At 49.9% G+C, this 21,742-nt stretch overlaps 1 protein-coding gene across 1 annotated transcript; it reads right to left on the minus strand.

The window, feature by feature from the left end:
- Window positions 1-7,992: 7,992 nt before the first annotated feature.
- On the minus strand, window positions 7,993-15,909 carry CLDN19 (claudin 19). Its single transcript, XM_017681423.3, has 5 exons — window positions 15,073-15,909; window positions 13,730-13,894; window positions 13,544-13,628; window positions 11,645-11,797; window positions 7,993-10,929 (listed from the first exon to the last, which is right to left on the minus strand). The coding sequence occupies exons 1-5, from the start codon at window positions 15,293-15,295 to the stop codon at window positions 10,881-10,883; spliced, it is 675 nt and encodes a 224-aa protein (XP_017536912.1). The 5' UTR covers window positions 15,296-15,909; the 3' UTR covers window positions 7,993-10,880.
- Window positions 15,910-21,742: the final 5,833 nt, after the last annotated feature.

Genomic DNA, 21,742 nt, shown 5'->3' on the forward strand with positions numbered 1-21,742 from the left:
AAGTGCAGACTGATGGTTCGGTAAGTATGTTAAAAGTGGGTTGAAGGGAACAGGCTGCTACTGGAAGGGCAGACATAATAGATTATAATTTACATGTTAACCAAATAGGTTACTGCTGAGGGTGAAAGGAATGTTATCAATTAACTAGGATAAAGGACTGCCCTCAACAATGTGGGAGTTGTGGTCACTCTAGAGATAATGAAAGTTTGAGGGAAGGATTTTTTGGAATGAGGCATTTTGTAAGAGGAGAGAATCAAGATGGCTTATGACTGGTAAAACCCTCATTACCCTGTGCATAAAATTTAGTTATAAATAATTTGAGACACCAGGAAAGTTGTTTGGTATCTGAAAACCTGAGTTCCAGACCTATGGGTACCACGTTCCCAGAGCCTCAGTATGGAGCTACCACATAAATGTTGGTTCTGAACATTGAACTACTTTTCTATTCTGTGCACCATCCACATGAAAATCAACGGGTTCTTAGATCCCACCATCAAACCGCCTCATCCAAGTGCAGAGGAGGAACCTCAGAAAGAGCATTTAAAATAATCTTCAACGTAGAGATATAAATAGTATCTGCTTCCTAAAGTTCTTGTGAGGACTGAATAATATAATACCTGATGTTGCACAAATGTTGGCTGTTACCACAGGAATATTGAAAGGCTTAGCTGAAATAATAGCTGTGATCATTGTGAACTGAAAGTATGATGGCCATGAGAATGACTAGTTCTGTTCTAACTACAGGGGACATAATCCACCCACAATACCTTGTTCTGAAATCTACTACCATGTTTACCCTGAGGCCATGCTTTCAAGTTGCCTAAGCCAATGAGTGAGATTCTAAAGCAGTCCTGTTCCTGGGAGACATGGACTCCTCTGATGGCCTTGACAAACTTCCCTTGACTGCATGGTGGTCTAGGATTCTTCCACCCAGTACTCCTTCACTCAGACATTGCCTGATGGCCCTCCCAACTCCTTCCTCATTTTCTCACAGGTATTTTCCTACTAAAATTCTTGCATCAGATTAATCCTAGTTGGGGGTCTACTGCTTGGAGGACCCACACTAGCATAAGAAATGCCATAAAAATGTCAGGAGGTAAGAAAAGGATTCTGGTTTAATATGAAGCACTAGGAATCCCCCACCATAGACAATTACAATGACAATTGGTCTGCTGTAACTTTTGGAATGCTGGAGGCTATTGAAGGTTTGCAACATCCAGGGAAGGCATAGTTGGTAAATTGAGGTTAGTTGTGGATGATTCAGCTCTTAGCTATGCATTTCCCATCTGGCTCAGGCAGGCAGTTGTGCACGTTTCTGGGCCAGCTTGTGCATAAGTTGCAGGAGCCAGAATGCAATAAGGACCCTGTCTTCCAAATAATGGACTGGAACCTGTGTTCTGATTATTGATTGCTGGCTTCTGATCAAGAAGGTGCATATATAGACAGCAGCCATTGTTGCATCTACCCCTGTTGCAAGCTTGTCCTCTCAAGCTGAGATAATGTCGAGGGGATATAAAGGGCTTGGGGACATTCTCCCCAGTTCATTTTAGTCTTTTCCCCCTTTTAAGAGCCAGACATTGAAGACTAGGGGACAATCAAAAGCAACTGCAAGTATGGGGGTATTTAGAAAGTCACTCCACGTGCCCAGGGAAAGACAGGTTCAGGTAAGAGCATTAGAGTCATGTCCAGTTTTTAGCAACAAATCACAAGGCATGCAAAGAAAAGGAGAAACATGGCTCATTCAAAAGAGAAAAAGCAACTACAACAGAAACTATCCTTCAGAAAGACCTAATGGCTGATCTAACAGATTTTAAAACTGTCTTAAAGATCCTAATAGAACTAAAGTGGAGAAAGTCAAGGAAATGTGTGAACAAAATGGAAATATCAAAAGAAACAAAAAATATCCTACAGCTGAAAAGTACAATAACTAAAATATAAAATTAATTAGAGGGATTCAAAGACTGATTTGAGCAGATAGCAGAAAGTGAACATGAAGATAGGGCAATTGAAATTACTGAGTCAGGAACGGAAAGAAAAAAGATTGGAGAAAAGCAAACATCCTAAAGGACCTGTGGCACACCACTGAGCAGACCAAAGTGGGAGTCTCAGAAGAAGAAAGGGACAGAATGTTTGAAGAAATAATGGCTAAAAAATCATAAATTTGATGAAAGACGTGAATATAATCATACAAGAGGCTCAACAAAGATAAACTAAAAAGACCTACACCAAGACACATAAAGCCAAAGACAGAAAGAATCTTGAGTTGGCAAGAAGGAAGCAATTCATTACATACAAGGGATCCTCAGATTTCTCATCAGTAACTTTGGAGGCCAGAAAGCAGTGGGCTAATATTTTTAAGATATTGAAAGAAAAAACCCTCAACTAAGAATCCTGTATCTTGCAAATCAAAAAAAAATACAAGTTCTGCATGATTCCATTTATAAGGTATTTGTCAGTCATGCAGAAAAGAAAATGTTGGTAATGGGGAGTTATGTAGTGGGCCAAGAGTTTCGTTTCTACAAGATGGAAAGAATCCTGAGATGGATGATAGTAATGGTTGCACAGCAAAATGAATGTACTTAATGCTACTGAACTATATGCTCTAAAACTGCTAAAATGGTAAGTTTTGTTACGTATATTTTACACAAAAAAATGGAGGAAAAAAATGGAAAGATGTTGAGTAAAGATGTAGAGAAGATTAGGCTGGAAATGGAAAATTGAGGATCTTGCAGTGATTGTCAGATTTTGTAGAAAGAGAAGTTAGAGGCCCTATACAAGGAAGAAAAACTTCAGTGAAATCAACCAATATTTAAAGGCCAGTTTGTGAGGATTTGTCATGTGTATATCATGTACCATTTTTGTAAAAATCATAAGGTGAGACTCTTGCTCATTATTTTGGAATGAATATTTAAAGACAAAACTTTTTCAAATAAGGTGATACAATTTTAAACCAACTGGCATTTTAATATCTAATCTTTTGTTAATTTGGATTGTCACGAATAATCACTTCTACAGAAGAGGAAATAAAAATGTTCTGAGTAATAATTTTTAAATATACTCTAAAATTACATAGTGGCATTTTGCAAGGATGACTGTTGACTTCCCCTTTTGAAGAAGTTGGGCCAATTCTTTTTGCTGAAGTTGGCCAAAAATATTAGACAAAATAGTTCTAAGAATCTTAAATACTAAGAGATTCCCAGGGTAGATGCAGAAGAGGTTAACAGTGTAGAAAAAGTGAGTCTGATGCTTGGGGCTACTTCTCTGCTGGATGTTTGCAAATCTGGAATAGGCAACTGAGAGGCTGAGTGCTGATTTGGAAGTGTGTCTGCTGAACTGGAAGAAGCAGTTATATAGTGCTGGAGGGAAAAATTTGTTTGGAGTCCAGGCCCAAGTGTGGGACTCCTTGTAAACTAACCTATTGCTTTGTGTTAGGAACTTTGAATGGTTGTGCCATTAATAGTGATTAAAATAACCCTCAGATGGATTGCAACCTGACTTGAGTCATGTCTGAGCCCAGAAATCTCAAGCCCTCAACTTAGATAAAGGTGATCCAGAATTACTAGTGCCCCTAGGCACCAAGCTAAAGCAAATAAAATAATATCTGGAAAATTGTGTAATTCTAGGCTTTAAATTATTTCTATAAATATTTCATAAATAACTAAATTGGGCACATACTGAGGTTTAGGGCAACTTGGACAAGGACCAGCAGAAACAGTAGACAATAGAAAAAGACCCACAGGAACCCCAAATACCAAAAATATCAGACACATAATGTAAAGCAACAATGTTTGCTATGTTAGGGGAGATATAGGGAGAAGCTTGAAAGTTTAGAATTTAGCCCAATGGGCTAAATTGTGTCCCTCTTAACATCCAAATTCATATATAAAGCCCTAACCCCAGTACCTCAGGATGTGACTATTTGGACATAGGTTTTTAAAAGAGTAAGGTTAAGGTCATTGAGATAGGCTTTAATCCAATATGACGTGTCGTTTTAAGAAGAGGAGAGTAGGACATGAAAATAATCTTTTAAAATCTAAGGAGAGAGGCTGCAGAATGAAACCAACTTTGCCAACATCTAGATCTTGGACTTCTAGCTTCCTGGAATGTGAGGAAATAAATTTGGGTTATTTATGCCACCTAGTCTGTGATACTTTGTTATGACAGCCCTAGCAACTAATAAAGAAGGTAACCAGACAGTGACACAGCAGATTTTTTTTTTAATTAACCAGGTGAAAACTGGAGAACAAAAATACAGTACCCCAAATAAATAAATGAACAAGTTTACAAGGCGATTAAACACAGCTGAAGATAAAATTAGTTATTTTGATAAACTGAGAAATGGCTGAAGGAAACCATTTGTAAGGAAGTACAGAGAATAAAAAATGTGTAAAAGAGAAGAAAAGCTAAGGGAGAGAGTGTAGTAAAAATAAACCAGATGATAATTGGACCACAGAAGAAAGGAAAAAGGAAAGAGTTGAAGGCTAATGGGTGAAACTTAGAAATTACATTGGGGGCAGGGAAGAGAACAGAAGAGTAAAGAAGCCCATAAAGTTCAAATAAAAAGAAATCAACATTAAACATAAATAATAGTCACAGTTTTTTTTTAAAGAAGAAACATCTCAAAAACCAGGGGGTAAGATGGGGTGATTACTTTCAGTACTTCACCCCCAACTAAAGGAGTGACACTTAAGCTGACATTTGATTTCTCAAAAGAAGCAGTAGGTGCCGGAAAACTGGAATGATGTCTTCAGTGATGTGAAAGAAAATTGCAGCCCAAGAGTGTACACAGTAGGATATGAAGGTGAAAAAAGACATCCTAGACAAAAATGGAGCGCACTCACAAGCAGCAGACTTAACAAACAGAAGAAAATTATCCCATTTGGAATTATTAGAAGATAGAAAAGGAATGAAAAAGAAGTCCATACAAAGGTTGCCAACTTCTGAGGTGGAGTAGAAGTAAAAGCTGCCTGCCACTAGGAGAAAGTAGGAAGCCCATTCAGGACTAGGATCCTGCATTGCTGTAACACAGAGGTCTGCTGCCTGTTGGGAGGGCAGGAAACACTCCTACCCAAGATCCACCACCATTTTAATGCAGATATCAGATGTTCTGTGAGGAGGAGAAAGCCCTTGCCCTGAGGCTCAGGTGCACAGGGCCTGTCTACAACTTCAGCTGGAGCAGAAGTGAGAAGTCACTCCACCATTGACATGAGCTTTGTGTCTAAAACAATGGCAAGTGTCTGCTGGGAAAGGGGCAAAAGCACAGAGAGTCCCTTTGTAGGGAGTGTTGAATGCTGAGGCTCACAGGGACACTCCAAAACTCTGGGTTCCAAGTCTCAAACTAAGCATTAGAAACTAAGCATCATCAGAAATGAGTATTGCTTACATGTGTTTACCAAATGATGACAGCAAAGGTAAGAATTCATGAACTTGATGATGGGTCAGTAGAAATTATCCTAACTTTGACAGAAGACAAAAACATGAAAGAATAAAACTATTTAAGATCTTTGATACAATGTCAAGCATGTAATTGAAGTAGTAGATGAGGACAGGAAAATGCAGCAAAAGAAACACTTGAAAAAAATGGCTGACAAATTTCCAAAATCAGTGTAAGATAAACATATCCAGGATGCTCAAAAACCCCAAGCAGAATGAATACCAAAACATACTCAAGCACTTCACTGTCAAATTTCTGAAAACCAAAGATGGAGAAAATTGGAAAGCAGCCAGAAAGAAAAACAAAGGAATAAAAGAATTACAGCAGACTTTGCATTTAAAAACTGTGAACTAGAAGACACTAGGATGACATCTGTAAAGTACCGAGAGGGGCAAGTCACCCAGAATTTTATACCCAGCAAAAGCATCTTTCAAAAATGAAGGTGAAATAATTTGTTTAAAGTTCCACCATAGATTGAAGCAGAAACTTTTCTTTCCATAGCCATCTTGGAAGGTATCTAGGTTTGTCTGGATTTCCAAGTGTGCTCTGAGAAGAGCAGCTTCTCCACAATCTAGCTATCCTTAGGGTTTTTTTTTTTTTAACTTTCTATATTGAAATGATTTCAAACTTTAGAGAAGAATTGCAAGACTAGTTCAAAGAGCTCCCTTCACTTAGATTACCTGGTTAATATGCTGCAAATATGTGCTTGGTAACTTTTTCTTCAAGTATATCATGCATATTTTTTTCTGATGCTTCATTGTGTATTTCCTCTTAATAATTAAGTGTGTATTTCCTAAAATACAAGAATACTGTCCTACAAAACCACAGGAAACTATCAAATTCAGGAAATTAATGCAGTAGTACCTTCTAAACCACAGACATATTCAAATTTCACCAATTGTACCAAAAATGTCTATAGGTTGAGAATCTGACCCGGGATCACTCAGAGCATATAGCTGTAATATCTCTTCAGTCTCCTCAGTCTTTCCTAGCCTTTCATAACTTGGACAGCTTTGAAGAGTACAGGCAGTTATTTTGTAGACTAACCTCAATTTGGATTTTTCTATCTTGTCATAAGTAGATTCAGTTTATGCATTTTAGCAGGAGTGTCATATAAATGATGCTCCATGCATTTTATTAAGGAACAAGCAATTTTTACTTGTCTCATTATTAACGGTGTTAACTCTTACCACTTGATTAAGATAGGTCTGCTGTGCTTCACCACTGTAAAGTTAAATACTTCACACTTATTAATTAGTTATTCATATAAGTTGGTATTTTACTGTAAAGTAGAGCATTTTCTTCTTCCCCACTTATTTATTATATCAATATGGACTAATGAATTCACTGAGTTAAAATCCATAACTCTACTTTTTTGATGCTCAAATTGTCCTAGATAAAGCTAGTGGGAACCCCTTTGATCTTGTTTCTGTATCTTTTAGTTTCCTTAAGCACTTTCTTACTTTCTGGAACATTAAGATGGTCCAAAAGAATTTTGTACTTTCCTTACCCTAGGCCTCAAATCAGCCATTTCTCCGTGGAGCCCTGGTACCTGTTAATGGAGAACAGTATTCAGAAATCAAGATACAGGCTTGCTACTGGGGTGTCATTGCTTCTAGGCCTTTCTAGGGGGTAGAGCTTATAGATAGATGTATGTGTACATATCACACTAATGTGTGTGCATACACAACTATATCTATTTTGATGTTTGTCTACATATTTTAAATGTCATATGTTTAATCAGATACTTCCAGTCTAAAACCACAGGATTTATTCTTGTCTTCCCTGTTTCCATCTTTGTAAATTGATAGTCAGAAGTCTGGCTCCCATCACTCTCAGTATATTTACTTACTTGTTCAATCCTCATAATTACCAATTTCTGACCCTGTCAGCCAAGGACCTCTCAGCTTTGTGGACCACATGGGCCACCACGTGGGCATGAGGGAGAGGGAGTTTCTCAGGTTTTGACTTGATGATTCCATCTCATTGTGTCAGCCCTGTAATGCTTTAAATAATTTTTTATGCTTTCCCCATGATTTTTAGTTGTTTTGAACAGGAGTGTTGTCTAGAATAAAATTGCCTGCAAATATTATTTGTATGTGCTCTACATGCAGAAAAAGTCTAGATGCACTACTTTGGGTGTTGACCATTCTTCATTTCCAGTTTCACCTGGATCAGGCTTAGTTGTGACTCACTGTGATCTTGAAACTCTAGACAAAAATCATTAATTGAAACACTTGATTTGTATCTATTGTTCAAATGATGAAGAACAACAGTAGCTCGATTGAAATTCTCATCTAGAAAAGGAGAGGCAGCTCACAGCTCCCACTAGCCTAGATCTTCATTTCCCAAACTTCAGTGTGCACACGAATCCTCTGGAGATTTAGTTAAAATGCCACATCTGTTTCACCTAGTCTGGGATGGGCTCCAAGATTCTGTATATCTCACAAGGTTCCTAGCGATGATGCGATGCTGCCATCAGAGGACTGTGCTTTGAGTAGCAGGAGTGGGGCATTCATCATGCATATGCCAGTGGTCAGCATGGGGTATGTTAAATCATGACAGCAACACTTAGAGGTATTTTTAAGCTTTTATTTTTTTCATTTGCAAACATACAGAGAACAGCAAAGTAAACCCCTAAGTACCACTAGCATTTATCGATCTCATAACTTCCCTGCCCCTGACCTTTTTTGTTCTTAGAGCAAGTCCAGCCATTACATCATTTCAGTGTTCACCTCTAACAGTATTTTAAAAATGACCAGTGTCATTATCACACAGAATTTACCATAATTCCGTAATATCATCTAATACTCAGTGCAGATCTGTCCTCAGAAGCAGGCAATAGATGAGTCCCCTGGTCAGCTACTCCACTGTGCTAGCACCACTCGGCTTAGCTGAACCCCCTCTATTGCCACAACACGTGGGCTTTCCTTAGGGGCTGAGTGCACAGGTATATTCCTCCCAAAACTATTTTATGGCCTGCCAATTTCATTCTTGGGGAACTATTTGCTAATAAACAATGGGATTATGGCCTTTCTGACCTTCCTAGGTCTCTGTCCAGCCCTTCAGCCCTGAGGCTGGAACAGTAAAATAAAAAAACAGGAGCTCAGGCATGACGACGGCCTGGAAAGTTGGCCCTGCCACAGGTTGGCAGTCCTGGTAACCTTGGTGTAGACATTTGAAAGAGGTTGCTTCATAAGAGGCCTGCGGGTTAGGTTTCCCAAGCTCTTCGAGCTTCAGAATCCTCTAGCTTTTCCCAGAAGTTTCCTTCCCATTGCTGGATCCCACTATGTTGTTAATCAGTGTGTTAATTGGGTTTTGTATGGTGATCTGACTCTACCTCTCCAAGCCTGGGCTATAGGCAGAAAGGGCCTTTGTTCACATTCGTGAAGAATCAGACAGAAGCTTGTTCCTGCCTGCAGTCAGGCCCGCCCGCAGGCATGGAGCGAATCTCTCCTGCAGTCTGTCCCTGAAACCCACTCAGGCAGCATGTTCTATCTCAGCATACTCCTGCCAGTCCTAAGCTCTTGGTGGACCTTGAGCCTCAGGAAATGATATGTGGTTTCCTGGCCTACAGCCTCATGACCAGATAGCAAGCATTGCCAAATCCTGGACATTAAACCTCTGGGTCCCACATCTCACCCTGCTCATCTGGTACCCATAACAGGAGCCCTCAAAGCGAAACTCGTTTTCCAGGTTCCAAGTTCAGTGTTAGTCAGGGCTCTCCTAGCTGTGTGTGACAGAAATGAAACTCAAAATTGTTTCAGCCAAAAAGAACTAGAGTTATTGGGAAGATGTGGGATCTCACGGAACTTCCTAGCCTCAGGAAAAGTAGGAGACAGGCCTTCCTCTCTTCTTCCCTCATCTTGCCTCTCCTAGGCACCTTTCTCCCTCTGACCCCCTCAGAGTGGCAAGAAATGGAGCCCCAACAGCCCTGAGCTTTAGGCCTCACAGAGATGCCCTCAGTGCTGACCACACATCACAGTCCCTTGGGAGCTGCCTGACCTCAGATGCCCACTGCAGGCCAATTAAGTCAGGAATTCTGGGGGTGGAGCCTGGGCATCAGCTCCCCAGGTGACTCAAACTACACCCAGGCACAGGGCTGCTGCGCTGTAGCTTCAGTGCCCACTGAGACTCCCGTGCAGGTCTCATTCATAATTCAAGGGGCAGGACACTGGTAAACCCATATAAGGGTCAGATGCTCACCCCCTCTAGCCAGAGGCCGGACATGCAAAGCGGTTGCTCCAACAGGGCCCCCTTGGATGTGCGGCAGCTGCCAGGCCGGGGAGCTGCACGGATACTCCTGTGGCAGTCGTGCCATTTGGTCCTCTCCTCCCATCCCTACCCTCTGCCAGAAGGTGCGTGGCAGTCGTCTTGTCTGACTTCATCTCTCAGAGTCAAGCTCAGGGGAGAGCACTGAGCTATGTCCTTGCACTGTGGTGACTTGGTGGGAGATGTGAGCACAAGACGGATGGCGGAGGAAGCCAGACAGAGCTGGCTGAGACATGGCGGGGAGGGCAAGGGAGAGTTAGGGTCGCCTCTATGCAGTTAGGGGAGAGAGGTCAGTGGCCAGAGACTCAGGGTCCAGGGAGGCATGAGCATGAGGGGCGGGGCTGAGCTGGGTTCATTTCCCTACATTCCATGTCCCCCTTCTGTGCTAAGGGGGCAATATCTGTACTTCAAGACCAAAAGCCCTTCCAGCTCTGATTGCACCGCGGTGAGGATGGAGCCCTGGCCAGTCTCAGGCAGCCCATGCCACCCACTTAATCCTCTGGTCCCAGGGCAGGGATGTCACGGGACCTCAGCAGATGACAGGAGGAATGGCAGGTGTGGAAAGTGGGGCAGCACTGGGGTGGGAACAGTGCTGGGGGCTTCCCATCTTGCTCAGGACACTCCTAATGCCTGAACAGCCCTACCGCCCTTCCCCAATCTCTTCTCCGCTTAGGAGCTCCCACAATATGCCCCTTGCCAGCTCTGATCCCCAGCACCCAGCTGAAGGGCCTCCCAGGGACTTTACCTCCCCCAGAAGGGCTTCAAGGGGCTAGCAGAGTAGTAGGGGTGGAGGCTGTGTCTCTCTTCAGACCAGGGGCTCCCAGGCCCTGGGGCTGGCTCCTAGTGCTGGGTCAGGCCTCAGAGTGGGTCTCCCACCAAGGAGGTCCAGGTGCCAACCCAACGCCAGGCTGGGGAGGTTGCTGGGCAGGGGGCTGGCAGGAGCCCTGCTCAGCATTGGATGTGCTGTGTAAACCACCTCTGTCTCCCCATCTCTATGACCAGTGACCCCAGGGATCAGCTCTGACCTGAGACAGGCCCTACTCTAGGCATGCCAGGGACAGATCAAATGACGCCACACTTGGGAATGGATAGTCACTTCTGGATGTTTCCAAAAAATACCAAACACACAGTCTAGATGTGGCCGGGGGAGAGAGCCAGGCTGGGGGCCTGGACATTACACACCCAGGGGGCCCTTGGTGGAGGCGGACAATTTAACAACTGGTCTGAAAGTCAAAAGAGAGGAGAGCTGGTTAGTGGGGTGAGCAGCACTGGGTGGGGCAGGAGCTGTGGGGTTCAGGTCCAGACACAGGGACTGGCCAGGGCGGTCAGACCTGGGCCCTCACAGCAGCCCTGCCTGGGGCCCATTCCCGGGGGGCAGGGGGACACGGTCTGGCCTAGCTTTGTGTGTGGGTATTCATCCACACGGCACTGGGCCTACTGGAAGAGCCTGAGGCCTGAGCTTAGACAGCGGGGCAAAGCCGCTTGGTCTCTCTGCCCCTGCTTCTTCATGTGGGGGATGGTCATCATCCTGGCACTGCCTCCTTCACAGGGTTGCTGCGAGGAGCCCACAGCCCAGGGAGGCGGATGTCTCTGGCCACCCCAGGGCACTGGGAACCAAAGTCCATCTTTATTGCTGTGACCCCAGGGCCCCGCACAGAGTTGACACCCATGTGACCCTTTAGTGAGTAAGTGGCTTGTGAAAGGGTTGGCATCTGGGCTGGTGCCAGAGCTGTGAGGACAGGCCTATGCCTGCCCCTGGGTGTGCGCCTCTCTGAGTGTCTGGGTCTGAGTCTCAGAGTGCAGGTGGGTGCCTATGTTGGGGACAAGCTGCTCAGAGCCCTACCAAGCTCAGGGGATACCTGGGCCTTACTGGCCCCACCCAGGGTTCTGCAGGGACTGGCAGAGTGCTGGGGTGGTGTTTTCGGGACTCAGACGTACTCTCGGGCCGCAGCCGAGGGTCCTGGCCGGTAGGGCTGCGGGCTGCTGTTGGATCTCTCGGGCTCCGGGCATGTGCAGCAGAGGAAGGAGCCCCCCAGCATGGCCAGGCCTGCAGAGGCCCAGCCTACAAACAGGGCTGGGCCAAACTCATACCTGCAGGCAATAGGGAGGCTACCGTCAGGTGAGGCCCCCTGGGGCTCCCAGTCCCTGCTCATGGCAGAGGCAGTCGGGGTGCAGGGAGCTGGCGGGGAAGGGGGTTTTGTGCCTCACAAGCCTCCTCTGTCTCTGTGGATAAACTGGGATGAATGCTCAACTTTCCTTCCACCCCCACCCCAGCACATCAACATCACACAGGGGGACCCAGGTCCAGCATGGGCCTGTGCTGTGCTGCCCCGGGCCCCTCTCCTCCTCCAGCCAGTGGAGAGGGTATTGGAACGCCCACCAGGTCCCCTTGGGGACGAGTGGAGCAGTCCTGGCTGTCTTTCTCTTAGTCTTGGTCTGGCCCACAGTATCGCAGCCGGGGTTCCCCAAGACCCTCTGGAGAAGGCCAGACCCCTCCACCAGGCACTCTGGGCTCTCTGCACCTGGGCCCTGCTGGCCCCTTGGAACCCTCCACAGCTCCCTGGGCGCCCTCTCCTGGAGTGAACCCCCTTCTATACCTCCTATGCTCCGTCTTTGGGGCTCAGTTCAGAACCAGCTTCACCTGGGGCTTTCCTGACCCCTCGGTGCTTAGACACCTGGTGCTCTCACTGGGTGACCATTCAGTCTCTTGCCTGTTCAGTTCCCTGCAGAGCACCTTAAGGGCAAACAGCACTGGATTCATCCCCAGGGCCCAGCACAGTGCCTGCAGTCCAGGCGGCCTTGGGGAGTACTGAAGAGATAAGGGACAGTTGCCAGCTTGGCATCTCTGAGCTGAGATGCCTCTTGTTTGGCAGGCCTTCATGACTAGGCTGCCAGTCCGGGTAACAAGCCTCATTCCTGAGGTCTCCTTTCCCTCCCCTCTTCACACCTCTGCCTCCTCCAGGGAGCCCTCCCAACCACAACATCCTGGGCATCCTTTCTCATTCTTCTAGTCCAGAGCCCAGGGCCTGTTGGGATGTCTGGGGCTGAGACTGTCACTTTCTCCACTGCTGGCATAGCTGAGAGGACAGCAAGGAGCTGGGATTGGCCCAGGCTCTTCACAGAGCGCGCCACTCAGCCCGCATGCCCTCAGCCTTACGAGTCCCAACCATTCTAGTTCCTAAATCTCTCTACCCACTCTCTACTGCTGGCCTCCTGGCCCTTAGCCCTGAGCTCCAGACCTTGGCATGCCACCTTACTGGTTGCCCTATCCGTACCATTCTGCACACTACAGCTGGAGGGGCTGTCAGCTGCCTTCTAGCCCAGGATGGGGAACAAAACCTTCCCACGGCTCAAGGCCTTGCACCATCTGCCCTTGTCTTTTCTCCAGCTTCGTCTCCCCAGCCTTAAGTGGCTGCTGCCTCTGGCAGGTACCCCAGCTTGGGTTTGCTGGGTGCTTCCCAGGGCCCTTACCTGCATCATCCGCTGGGCCCTCACGGCCACGCACAAGCTGGTCTTGGGCCCTAGCTCCGTGTTCCAGGGGAGGAAACCAGAAAGATGAAAGAACTTGCCTGTCACACAGCCAAAGCACACAGCTGGGATTTAAACCCAGAGCCAGGGCGCTTAGCTCCTGGGGTGTCCCCCACAGGCCGCCTGCCCCTTTGGAGGGCCCGGCCGTGTCTGACTGGCTCCCTGCTCCAAAGACCTTCTCAGTGATAGCACCTGGGCCCTTCCCCTGTCCCCCTTTGAGTGCCCTGAGGGACAAAGGTCAGTGGCCCCAGAGGAGGCGGATCAGGAGGTGCAGCCTGTCGTCTGGCCCAAGCCATGCCTGGTACTCACCTGGCATTGACAGGAGTGCTGGGGTTGAAGAACTCCTGGGTCACTAGGGTGGCATACCACGAGACGGCTGTCAACGCGCAGAGGCCTGAGGACAGAGGCGCGGTGCTCAGCTCTGCTCTGGCCCTGGGCTGCCCCGGTGCTGCCTACCATGGCCAAAATGGTGGAGAAGGAGCCAGGGGCACTCACCTGCCGTAAGGAAGAGGGCACCCCCGGCGATGGCGATGCGGCCTTTGGCAATGGGATTGCTGTCTCCAACACGTGTGCACTTCATGCCAACAACACTGAGGACCATGGCCACAAAGCCCAGGAGCACGGCCACCACCATCAGGGCTCTGGCGGACTGGATGTGACCTGGGCGGAGGGGAGGGACTGAGCGGCTGGTGGGAGAGGAGGGCAGGGAGGAGCCCAGCACGGCGGTGAGAACAGGGTGTGCAGACGGCTTGTGGCTGGGCTTCATTGGTCAAGGCCACTGGCCACCTCTCCCTGCAGGGTCTTCTGGCTGTGTGTGGTGAGGGGCGGTCTCAGTTCTCTCACCTGCTGCTTTCTGGCTGGGGACTCCCCTCTGGGCCTGGCCCACCCCTTCCAAGCTGCTGGGTAGCGGGCAGCTCCTCCTGGGGCCTCTCAGATCAGAAGGAGGCAGGAGGAGCCGTGGGTGTCCGAGGCTCAGCCCAGGTTGGCTCTCAGGTGGAGACGCCTCCCACACACGCCCTTCTGATGCTGGTCACCTTGCCCTCTCTCCTCTGACTCACCCATTGCAGCCATTTGCCTGCCACTTGGGGCAGCTCTGGGCCTGGGGGCAGCTCAGAGGGTCTGGGTCCCTGAGGGAAGCTGGAAGACCCGCTTGGATGGAGGTGGGGAGCCATGTGCTAACGGCCTGACTTAGGACTGCAGGGCACTGGGCAGAGGGCGGGCAGGTCAGCCCCCAGCCAGGGACGCAGCTGCAGTGTGCCTGTCTATGAGCCCAACCGTCAGGCTCAAGTCCACATCCCAGGAGGAAGAGAGGGGACTGTTGACCCAAGCACCTGTGTGCACATATATGTGCCTGTGTGAGCACATGAGTGTGTGTGTGTGTGTGTGTGTGTGTGTGTGTGTGTGTGTAGGCACATCCAAATGTGGGTATATTTGTCTGGGTGGCAGGGCTGGTAGTAGGTATGTGTGTGCAGCATGTCTGCATACAGAGTGTGGGAGAAGAGGAAGGAAGGAAGGACTGAGCCTTTCTGAGGACCAGGTGCTCATCTCATCTAACGCTCCCACAGTCCTGTAAAAGTCACAGACTCCCCTTTACAGACGATGACATCAGAACACAGTGAGGGGTGGTGACACCTTCAAGGTTACAGTGGCAGAGCTGTGATCTGGACCCATGGCTGCCTGAACCTAGAGCCCTGCCCCCAGCAGGGCACCAGGCTGGCCTGGAGGTTCCAAAGTGCACAGGGGGCAGGGGGCTGGAGGGTGGAGCCTAGTGCAGATGGCTCTGGACCTCCCCCAACCCCTATATCCCACCTCCCCAACCCAGCTGGCATGAGGCCTACCTTCCAGGGCGAGCAGCGAGTCATAGAGCTTGCACTGCACCTGACCAGTGCTCTGGGAGGCACAGGACATCCAGAGTCCTTCATAGAGGCCTACGGCAGTGATGATGGCGTCGCCCGCGTAGGAGGACTGCTTCCACTGCGGGAGGGCTGTGCTGGCGATGATGCCCACCCAGCCACCCAGAGCCAGGAAGTAGCCCAGGAGCTGAAGGCCCGAGTTGGCCATGGCCCAAGGAGGGGACTGGAGGTCCCAGGGCTCAGCGCTGGGCCAGGGGCCCTGGGGCCATGGCCCGGTGCGAGGAGCTGCTGGGTGGGGGCTGGGAGCGCAGCGAGTGGTCGAGGCTGAGAAGGAAGGAGAGGTGGAAGTCCGGCAGCTCCAGCAGCCAACGCGGCAGCGCCAAGCTCTAGAATGCAGGGGGAGGCCGGGGGCCGGAAAGGCCAGGGCCCGCCCGCAGCTGCAGCCTACGCTGGGCAGGGTCCCCAGCAAAGCTCCTGCCCAGCCCCCTGGGGGTGGGAGGCGGGACCAGGACCCAGGTGGGTGCTCTTGCCCCGCCCCCAGGGATAGGGAAGGGAGGGGCTGGGAGGAGCATCTGCTTGCCAGCAGGGCCTTTCTGCCAGGGAAACCCCTTTAAGAACCTGATGCAAGTGCCCTAAAATTTGAATTCCTACCCCAAGCACCAGCCCTGAGATGACAGACTGCTACTGCATGGCTGATCTGGCCCTTGGGGTTTTCTGTTCTCTGAAATTCCAATTCGCAGCAGCGAAGACTAGAGTTAAACGTCAGAGAGAACTTTTTTGAGAGGGCTCTGAAGCCAGATGTGGAGAGACTGGGCTGGGGAGGGGGTTCTCAGGAAAGGGGTTTCCGGGTAGCTGGGGAACATGTGTATGAAGAACGGGGGGTGGGGGGCGGTCAGACCAGGGACTATGCACTGGGGGTCTGAGATCTGAAGGGGACAGAAAAGGGACCCCATCAAGCCTGAGCCAGACCTGGCTGCCAGCCAGCAAGGGGCCTGGCCAGGGAGGTGGGGAATAATGCTGACCTTCTGGCATCAGCCTGAAGGAAGGCAAGCTGTTCAGCCCCGTTAATCCTCTGGCTGGCTGGCTTAGCAGCTCTCGCTGGGCCTGAGGCACTGGGCCCTGGCCCCCAGCTCCAGACCACATTCCTGGGGTTCAGGCTGTTCCTGCCTAGCGCCACACCTCATGCCCACCTCCTCCTTCTAGCTGAGCCCTCTGGTGCAGGGAATGTTTAACTCTCCTCCACCTTATTAGCAATCCCCTCACGTTCAGTTTGGCCCCATGGCTCCACCAGGTATGGGTGCAGGGGAAAAGGTCACAATCCTGCTCCCACTCTTGCCAGCCCCTTTACTGCCCCCTCCATTCCAGTGGCCCACTCGCCTTTCCCGGACTGGGCTGGGGAAGGCAGGGTCCTGCTAGTAACCCCACCTCCCCACCCCGCACCACCACTGGCTTCCTCACCCACAACCCAGGCCCTCTTCTGCAGGGACATGTCTCCAGCCTGCTCTCTCACATTCTTCACGTGGCTATGCAAACGAGCGGGTGCCAGGCACTGTGCACACAATGGCTGCCCTGTGTGTCCACCCGAGGCGTGGGCCCCTGGTATGTCCTGAGCTCCAGTCCAGCTGGGAGCTGGGGGAATGGTCTGCCCTCTGAGGGGTCAAGGGTGGGAGCTATTTAGCCTGCATTTCCAAACACGGGCTCCCTCCTTGCTGGGAAGGCCAGAGCCACACAGATCTGCATACAGACAGACCTGCGTCCTGGGATGGACCGAGGGGCTCCAAACTCAGACAGGGCCTAGAACACTTGAAGAGGTGGCAGCCCTGAGTTCAGATTCCTCTTCTGCCACAGACAACTCCAAGACAGTATGATCAAGGGGAGCAGAGACATGGGGGGACACAGTGAACACCCTTTCTGCACATGAACTGCCTCACCCCACGGTGGCCCTTCACTGATAAGGAGCTGAGGCTGAGAGAGGTAACTCACCCCAAGCTAGAAGCGGCAGGGGAGGCCTTCCCATCAGACCTGAGTCCTAATGCCATGTTCGCCTCGCACCCCTGCCTGCCTCTCTCGGGGGACTGGGAGGGCGGGGCAGTCCTGAGTGCTCCCTAGGGGTCACACCTGAGCTAGTGTGGGGCCTGCATCCCTGCCTCTTAACGGGTATGTCTGCTTCACTGGAGTTGTAGTGGTCCTCGTGTTAGGCAGGAAAATAGACATGAGCTGGGTGGAAAGAGAATAAGGTCAGTGAGGCCCACTAGAAAGGACTCAAAATTGACCAGTTAAAACTAGAAAGACAGAAAAGACTCAGAGTTAAGAGTTAATCCGTTAAAGCTCAAAAGGTTAGGAGCAACTTGGCCTTGAATGTTTGAATATTCCCCAGATAAAGAAAAGTATCTGAGCACAGCCCATGTCTTCATTGTGTCAATTAGATCATGCCATTGTAAGATTTACTCGCGAAAAGGCCCAGCTATGAACAGCATAATAAAAACAGGAAGATTCCACCGTAGAGCTAAAATTGCATTTTAAAAAACCCACGAAGTTAAGAAGTAAGATTCTTAACATACTCTTTAGCAAACAGACAACTCAGCCCACGCTGGAGGCAGGGCAGGCTGTCTTAATTGATATGCTCCCAAACTAGGAAGCTGCAATCCTGGGAGGGGACCAGAGCAGTGAATTTTCTTATGTTAATTTTGCAGAACTACCTGGAGGACTGCTAAGAAACTTAATAGCTCATCAAAGATAAAATAAACATCTTGAGACCACTTAACAAGTCCACACCCCTAGCCCTTTGTCACATACCTGAAAAACCCTTAAAAGGGGGAACCCCCAATCTTTCAGTGTGCTTCTCTCTGAAGTAGCTCATGCTCCCCTTTCTCTGAGTGTGCACTTTCTCTCTTTAAATAAAACTTAAACCTTTCAAGGCACCTCTCCTACCTGAGGTCACCTGCACATTTTCTCTCTTTAAGTCACTTTAAATAAAACTTCTACTCTGCTTCACTACTGCATCTCTGCCCTTCAGTTCTTTGCTGTGGTGGGGAGAACCAAGGAAAATACACAATGCCCCCCCGTTTAACACTCGGAGCTGATCCACGTCTGAGGGCAGGCGGGGGGCCTGCACATGCAGCCACTGGCTCAGGTTATCCCCCGAGGCCAGGCCAGCTCTCTCTCCAAGCTGGGTCCTGCCCCCACCCCCCTCCACCGCCTTCTGCAGGAGCTCTCTCTGTAAGGAAGATCCGGGGGTCATTCTGACCCCAAGCAGCATCTGGGGCAGGGCTCTGAGCTGTGGGATCTCCAAGGCCACACGGTAACAGAGTGTCAGAACCACACAGGTCCTCAGGATCCTGTTCTGCAGTCTCCTCTGTTGAAAAATGAGGGAGCTGAGAGCCAAAGAGGGATAGTGAGGCGCTCAGGGCCAGGCGGCTGCCTGGTATCGGGCATGTGCACCCCTCCATCCTGGGGACCCTGAAGCCCGCCATGTGCTGGGGACCCACAGCCACAGCGGGGGCGGGAGTGATGCTCACATCGCCTTCGGGAGATCTTCTGTTTCTCCCTTCTCTCTGTTATTTGAGGTGTTGAGTCTATTCTACCAAAATACTCTCCCCCATCCTGATTGCCTTCCCTTTCCAATGGTCCAAAGACTTGGAATGGAGCTCCCTAACCGTGTGTAGCTTCTCCACCCAGGCTGCTACCACCCCCAGCAGCCCCCTGCAGGCCAGTGGCTCCCACGCATGAGCAGAGGGCAGGGTGGCTTAGGGTCCCACCCAGCCTCCATTAAGAGCTAATTAGAAATTGCCCTGGGGTGTCACATGTCACTATTTAAAAAGTGCTTTCACCCACAAGCAGCTTAGGGTTCTAGCTTTGCTCCCACTGAAAAGCTGTGTGCCATTAGGAAGTCTCTGAGCCTCTCTGGCCCTCAGTTGAATAAGAGGGGTAGTACCACTTGCCCTGAGTGGCTTATGAGAATTTACAAGGATCGAATTATGGGTGAGAAATGCTTTTGGAAAACAACATGTCTGAAGAAATGTGGCTAAGGAGAGCTCTATTCCAAAAGGACTCCCTCCTGGGTGGGCCTACCCCTGTGCCCGTCATCCTGGGTGTGGGCAGAGTGCCTGAGGCTGTAGACACACTGCCACATGCTGCCTGGCAGTGCCTGGCCAAGAGCGGTGCTCAGGAGGCATGTGTTGGTCATGGACTGCTCGGTATGAGGATTAAATGTTTTTGCCTCCCTCCCAGTGAAATACAGCAGCCCTTTCCCCCATCCTCTCCTGCTGCCCGCTGGGAGGTCTGATTCAGCTGGTTGCCACCCAGCCCATTCTCTGCAGCCATCCCTGAAACACTGGAGGCTCAGGAGCTGGAGCTGGTCCTACTCCCCTGCAACTCAGGGTCTGACTTTCCTATGGAACTACAGGCTCAAAAGGAGAGGACTTGCCTCAGGCCACACAGCTAGAAAGCAGTGCAGCCAGCACTGTTACCACCCCTGGCTGTCCTGCCCACCCAGGAGGGGTCAAGCACCCTGATTTGAGATCCTGTAATGCTCTTTGTGCATTTCCATTCACAGCATGTGGCATGTTGCCTCTTTCCTGGGGACTGCAAGCACCTCGAGGCCCTACTACCAGCCTCATTTTTGTATCCCAGGACTAACCAGGGAGGTGTCCTCTTCTCCCTGATCCCAAGCGCCCTGGAGCTGGAGACTGACATCTTCCACCCGAATCGCCTTTGATGTTCCCTTGGAGCCCTCCCTGCATCTCCAGCAAACTTCCCCCATGGCTGACATCCTTGTACATGCATTGCAAACACGGTCCAAGCCATCACAGCCACACCTCGGCCTGGACCCTGCCATCACTTCCTGCTTCTGGGATGACTCACCCACCCTATTTACATACCTCGGTTCTGTTGCCATTGAAAACATGGAATTTCATGACCTAACCTGAGACTGTCTGCCATCTCTATGTGGTTAGCATACATTGCAATTGTAAAGGTCATCTTCCTTGATGTGGAAAATTCTGGAAAGACCAGAATCAGGCTGATAGTGTTTTCTGTAATGCATATCTACTATGTGCTAAGCATCATGCCAGGTGCTTTTTGAGTATTCCCTTATTAACATGCTCAGCTGTCCTGCGAAGTGAAGACTGTAATCCCATATTACTGGTGTGGAATCACACTCGGAGGTCATGCAACCCCAGATGGTGGAAGCAAGACTCCTGCCAGATGAGCATGTGGATGAAGCTCACGTTCTTCCCATCAATGGGGGCTCTCCCTGTATGGTGAGTGGGTCACCCAGTGGGGCACAGTGCCTAAAGGAGTAGTGACTGCCCCGTGCTGCTGACGGATTGGATGGTACGAGAAAAGGAACATCAGGGATTCCAGCCTAAGCAGCTGGGAACATGGAGCCATGCTTCCTGAGACTGGCAAGATGGCAGGAGGGACGGTGAGGGGCGCGGAAACAGCAGTGTGGTTTCCACACTGAGGAACCTGTAAGGCATCTGAGCAGAGATATCAAGTAGGCAGTCAGGGATTGAGTGTGGAGTTCAGGGAGAGGTGGTGGTAGGGGCGGCAACTTGGGGGGCCATCACTGGCACACGGGTGGGGCTCACAGCCAGGAGACTGAGGTCAGTGTGGCAGAGGAAGAGTCAGAAGACTGAGCCTAGCTGGGGCAACGGGGGCCTGGAGGACAGTGGGATCCAAGCAGACAGCGGGGCCGGTGTGAGCAGAGGAACCGAGAGGGATGGTTCTGGAAGCTGAGGAAAGCATCTCACGAAGGAGGGCGTGAGCAGTGCTGTCAGATGCTACTGAGAGGTTGGACAAGATAACGACCAAGAATCCGCTTTTGGATTAGGCAACCTGGAGATCAGTGAGAACTCTGGCAAGAGATGTTTTGGTGAGGCGGTGTGGACAAAGGACAGGCCGGTGCGATACAAGCGAGAAGGGAGGGAGAAGTGATGGCGGGTACAGACCACGCTACCCAGGAGTGTGGCTCTGCGTGGGGGCAGAAAGACGAGCTGGAGGAGATGCGGAGTGAAGGAACAGCTGCTTCCTAAGCTGGAAGACAGCTCCACACACAAAACCATGCTGCTGGTTTCCACGCCTCTCACCATCCCTCCTGCCATCTTGCCATTCTCAGGAAGCGTGGCTCCATCTTGCCAGCTGCTGAGGCTGGAATCCTTAATGTTCCTTTTTTTCATACCATCCAATCCATCAGCAATTCCTATTGGTTCTACTTTTAAAAACGACCCAGAACTTAACCTTTTCCACTACCTTCACTGCCTGCGCCTGGCCCACCACCTTCGTCTCCCTTGGGTGCTGCTGCTGCCACCTGCGCCCTGCTCTCCCTGGCCCCATTCCTGCCCCATGGCCCATTCTCCACATACATTCTCCACTGAGGCCTTTAGAATCTCAGTCGGATGCCTCACTCCTCTGTTCAAAACCCTGCCAGGGCTCCTACCTCATGTGTCAAAGGCGAGCAGTCACAGAGGCCGTGGCCCCCGACACTGACCTCCATGGCTGCTCCCCTGCACTCTGTACTGCCCCGGCGGCCGCCTTACTGCTCCCACTGTCTCAGCGTCTGACTTGCCTCCTTTTCTACCCCAGAGGATTTCACACACTCACTTATCCACTGTCTGCCCTACTACAACGTAAGCTCTGTGAGGCCGGGGCTTGT

The sequence above is a fragment of the Manis javanica genome, chromosome 4 (assembly GCF_040802235.1).
Source record: "Manis javanica isolate MJ-LG chromosome 4, MJ_LKY, whole genome shotgun sequence".
Taxonomy (NCBI): domain Eukaryota; kingdom Metazoa; phylum Chordata; class Mammalia; order Pholidota; family Manidae; genus Manis; species Manis javanica.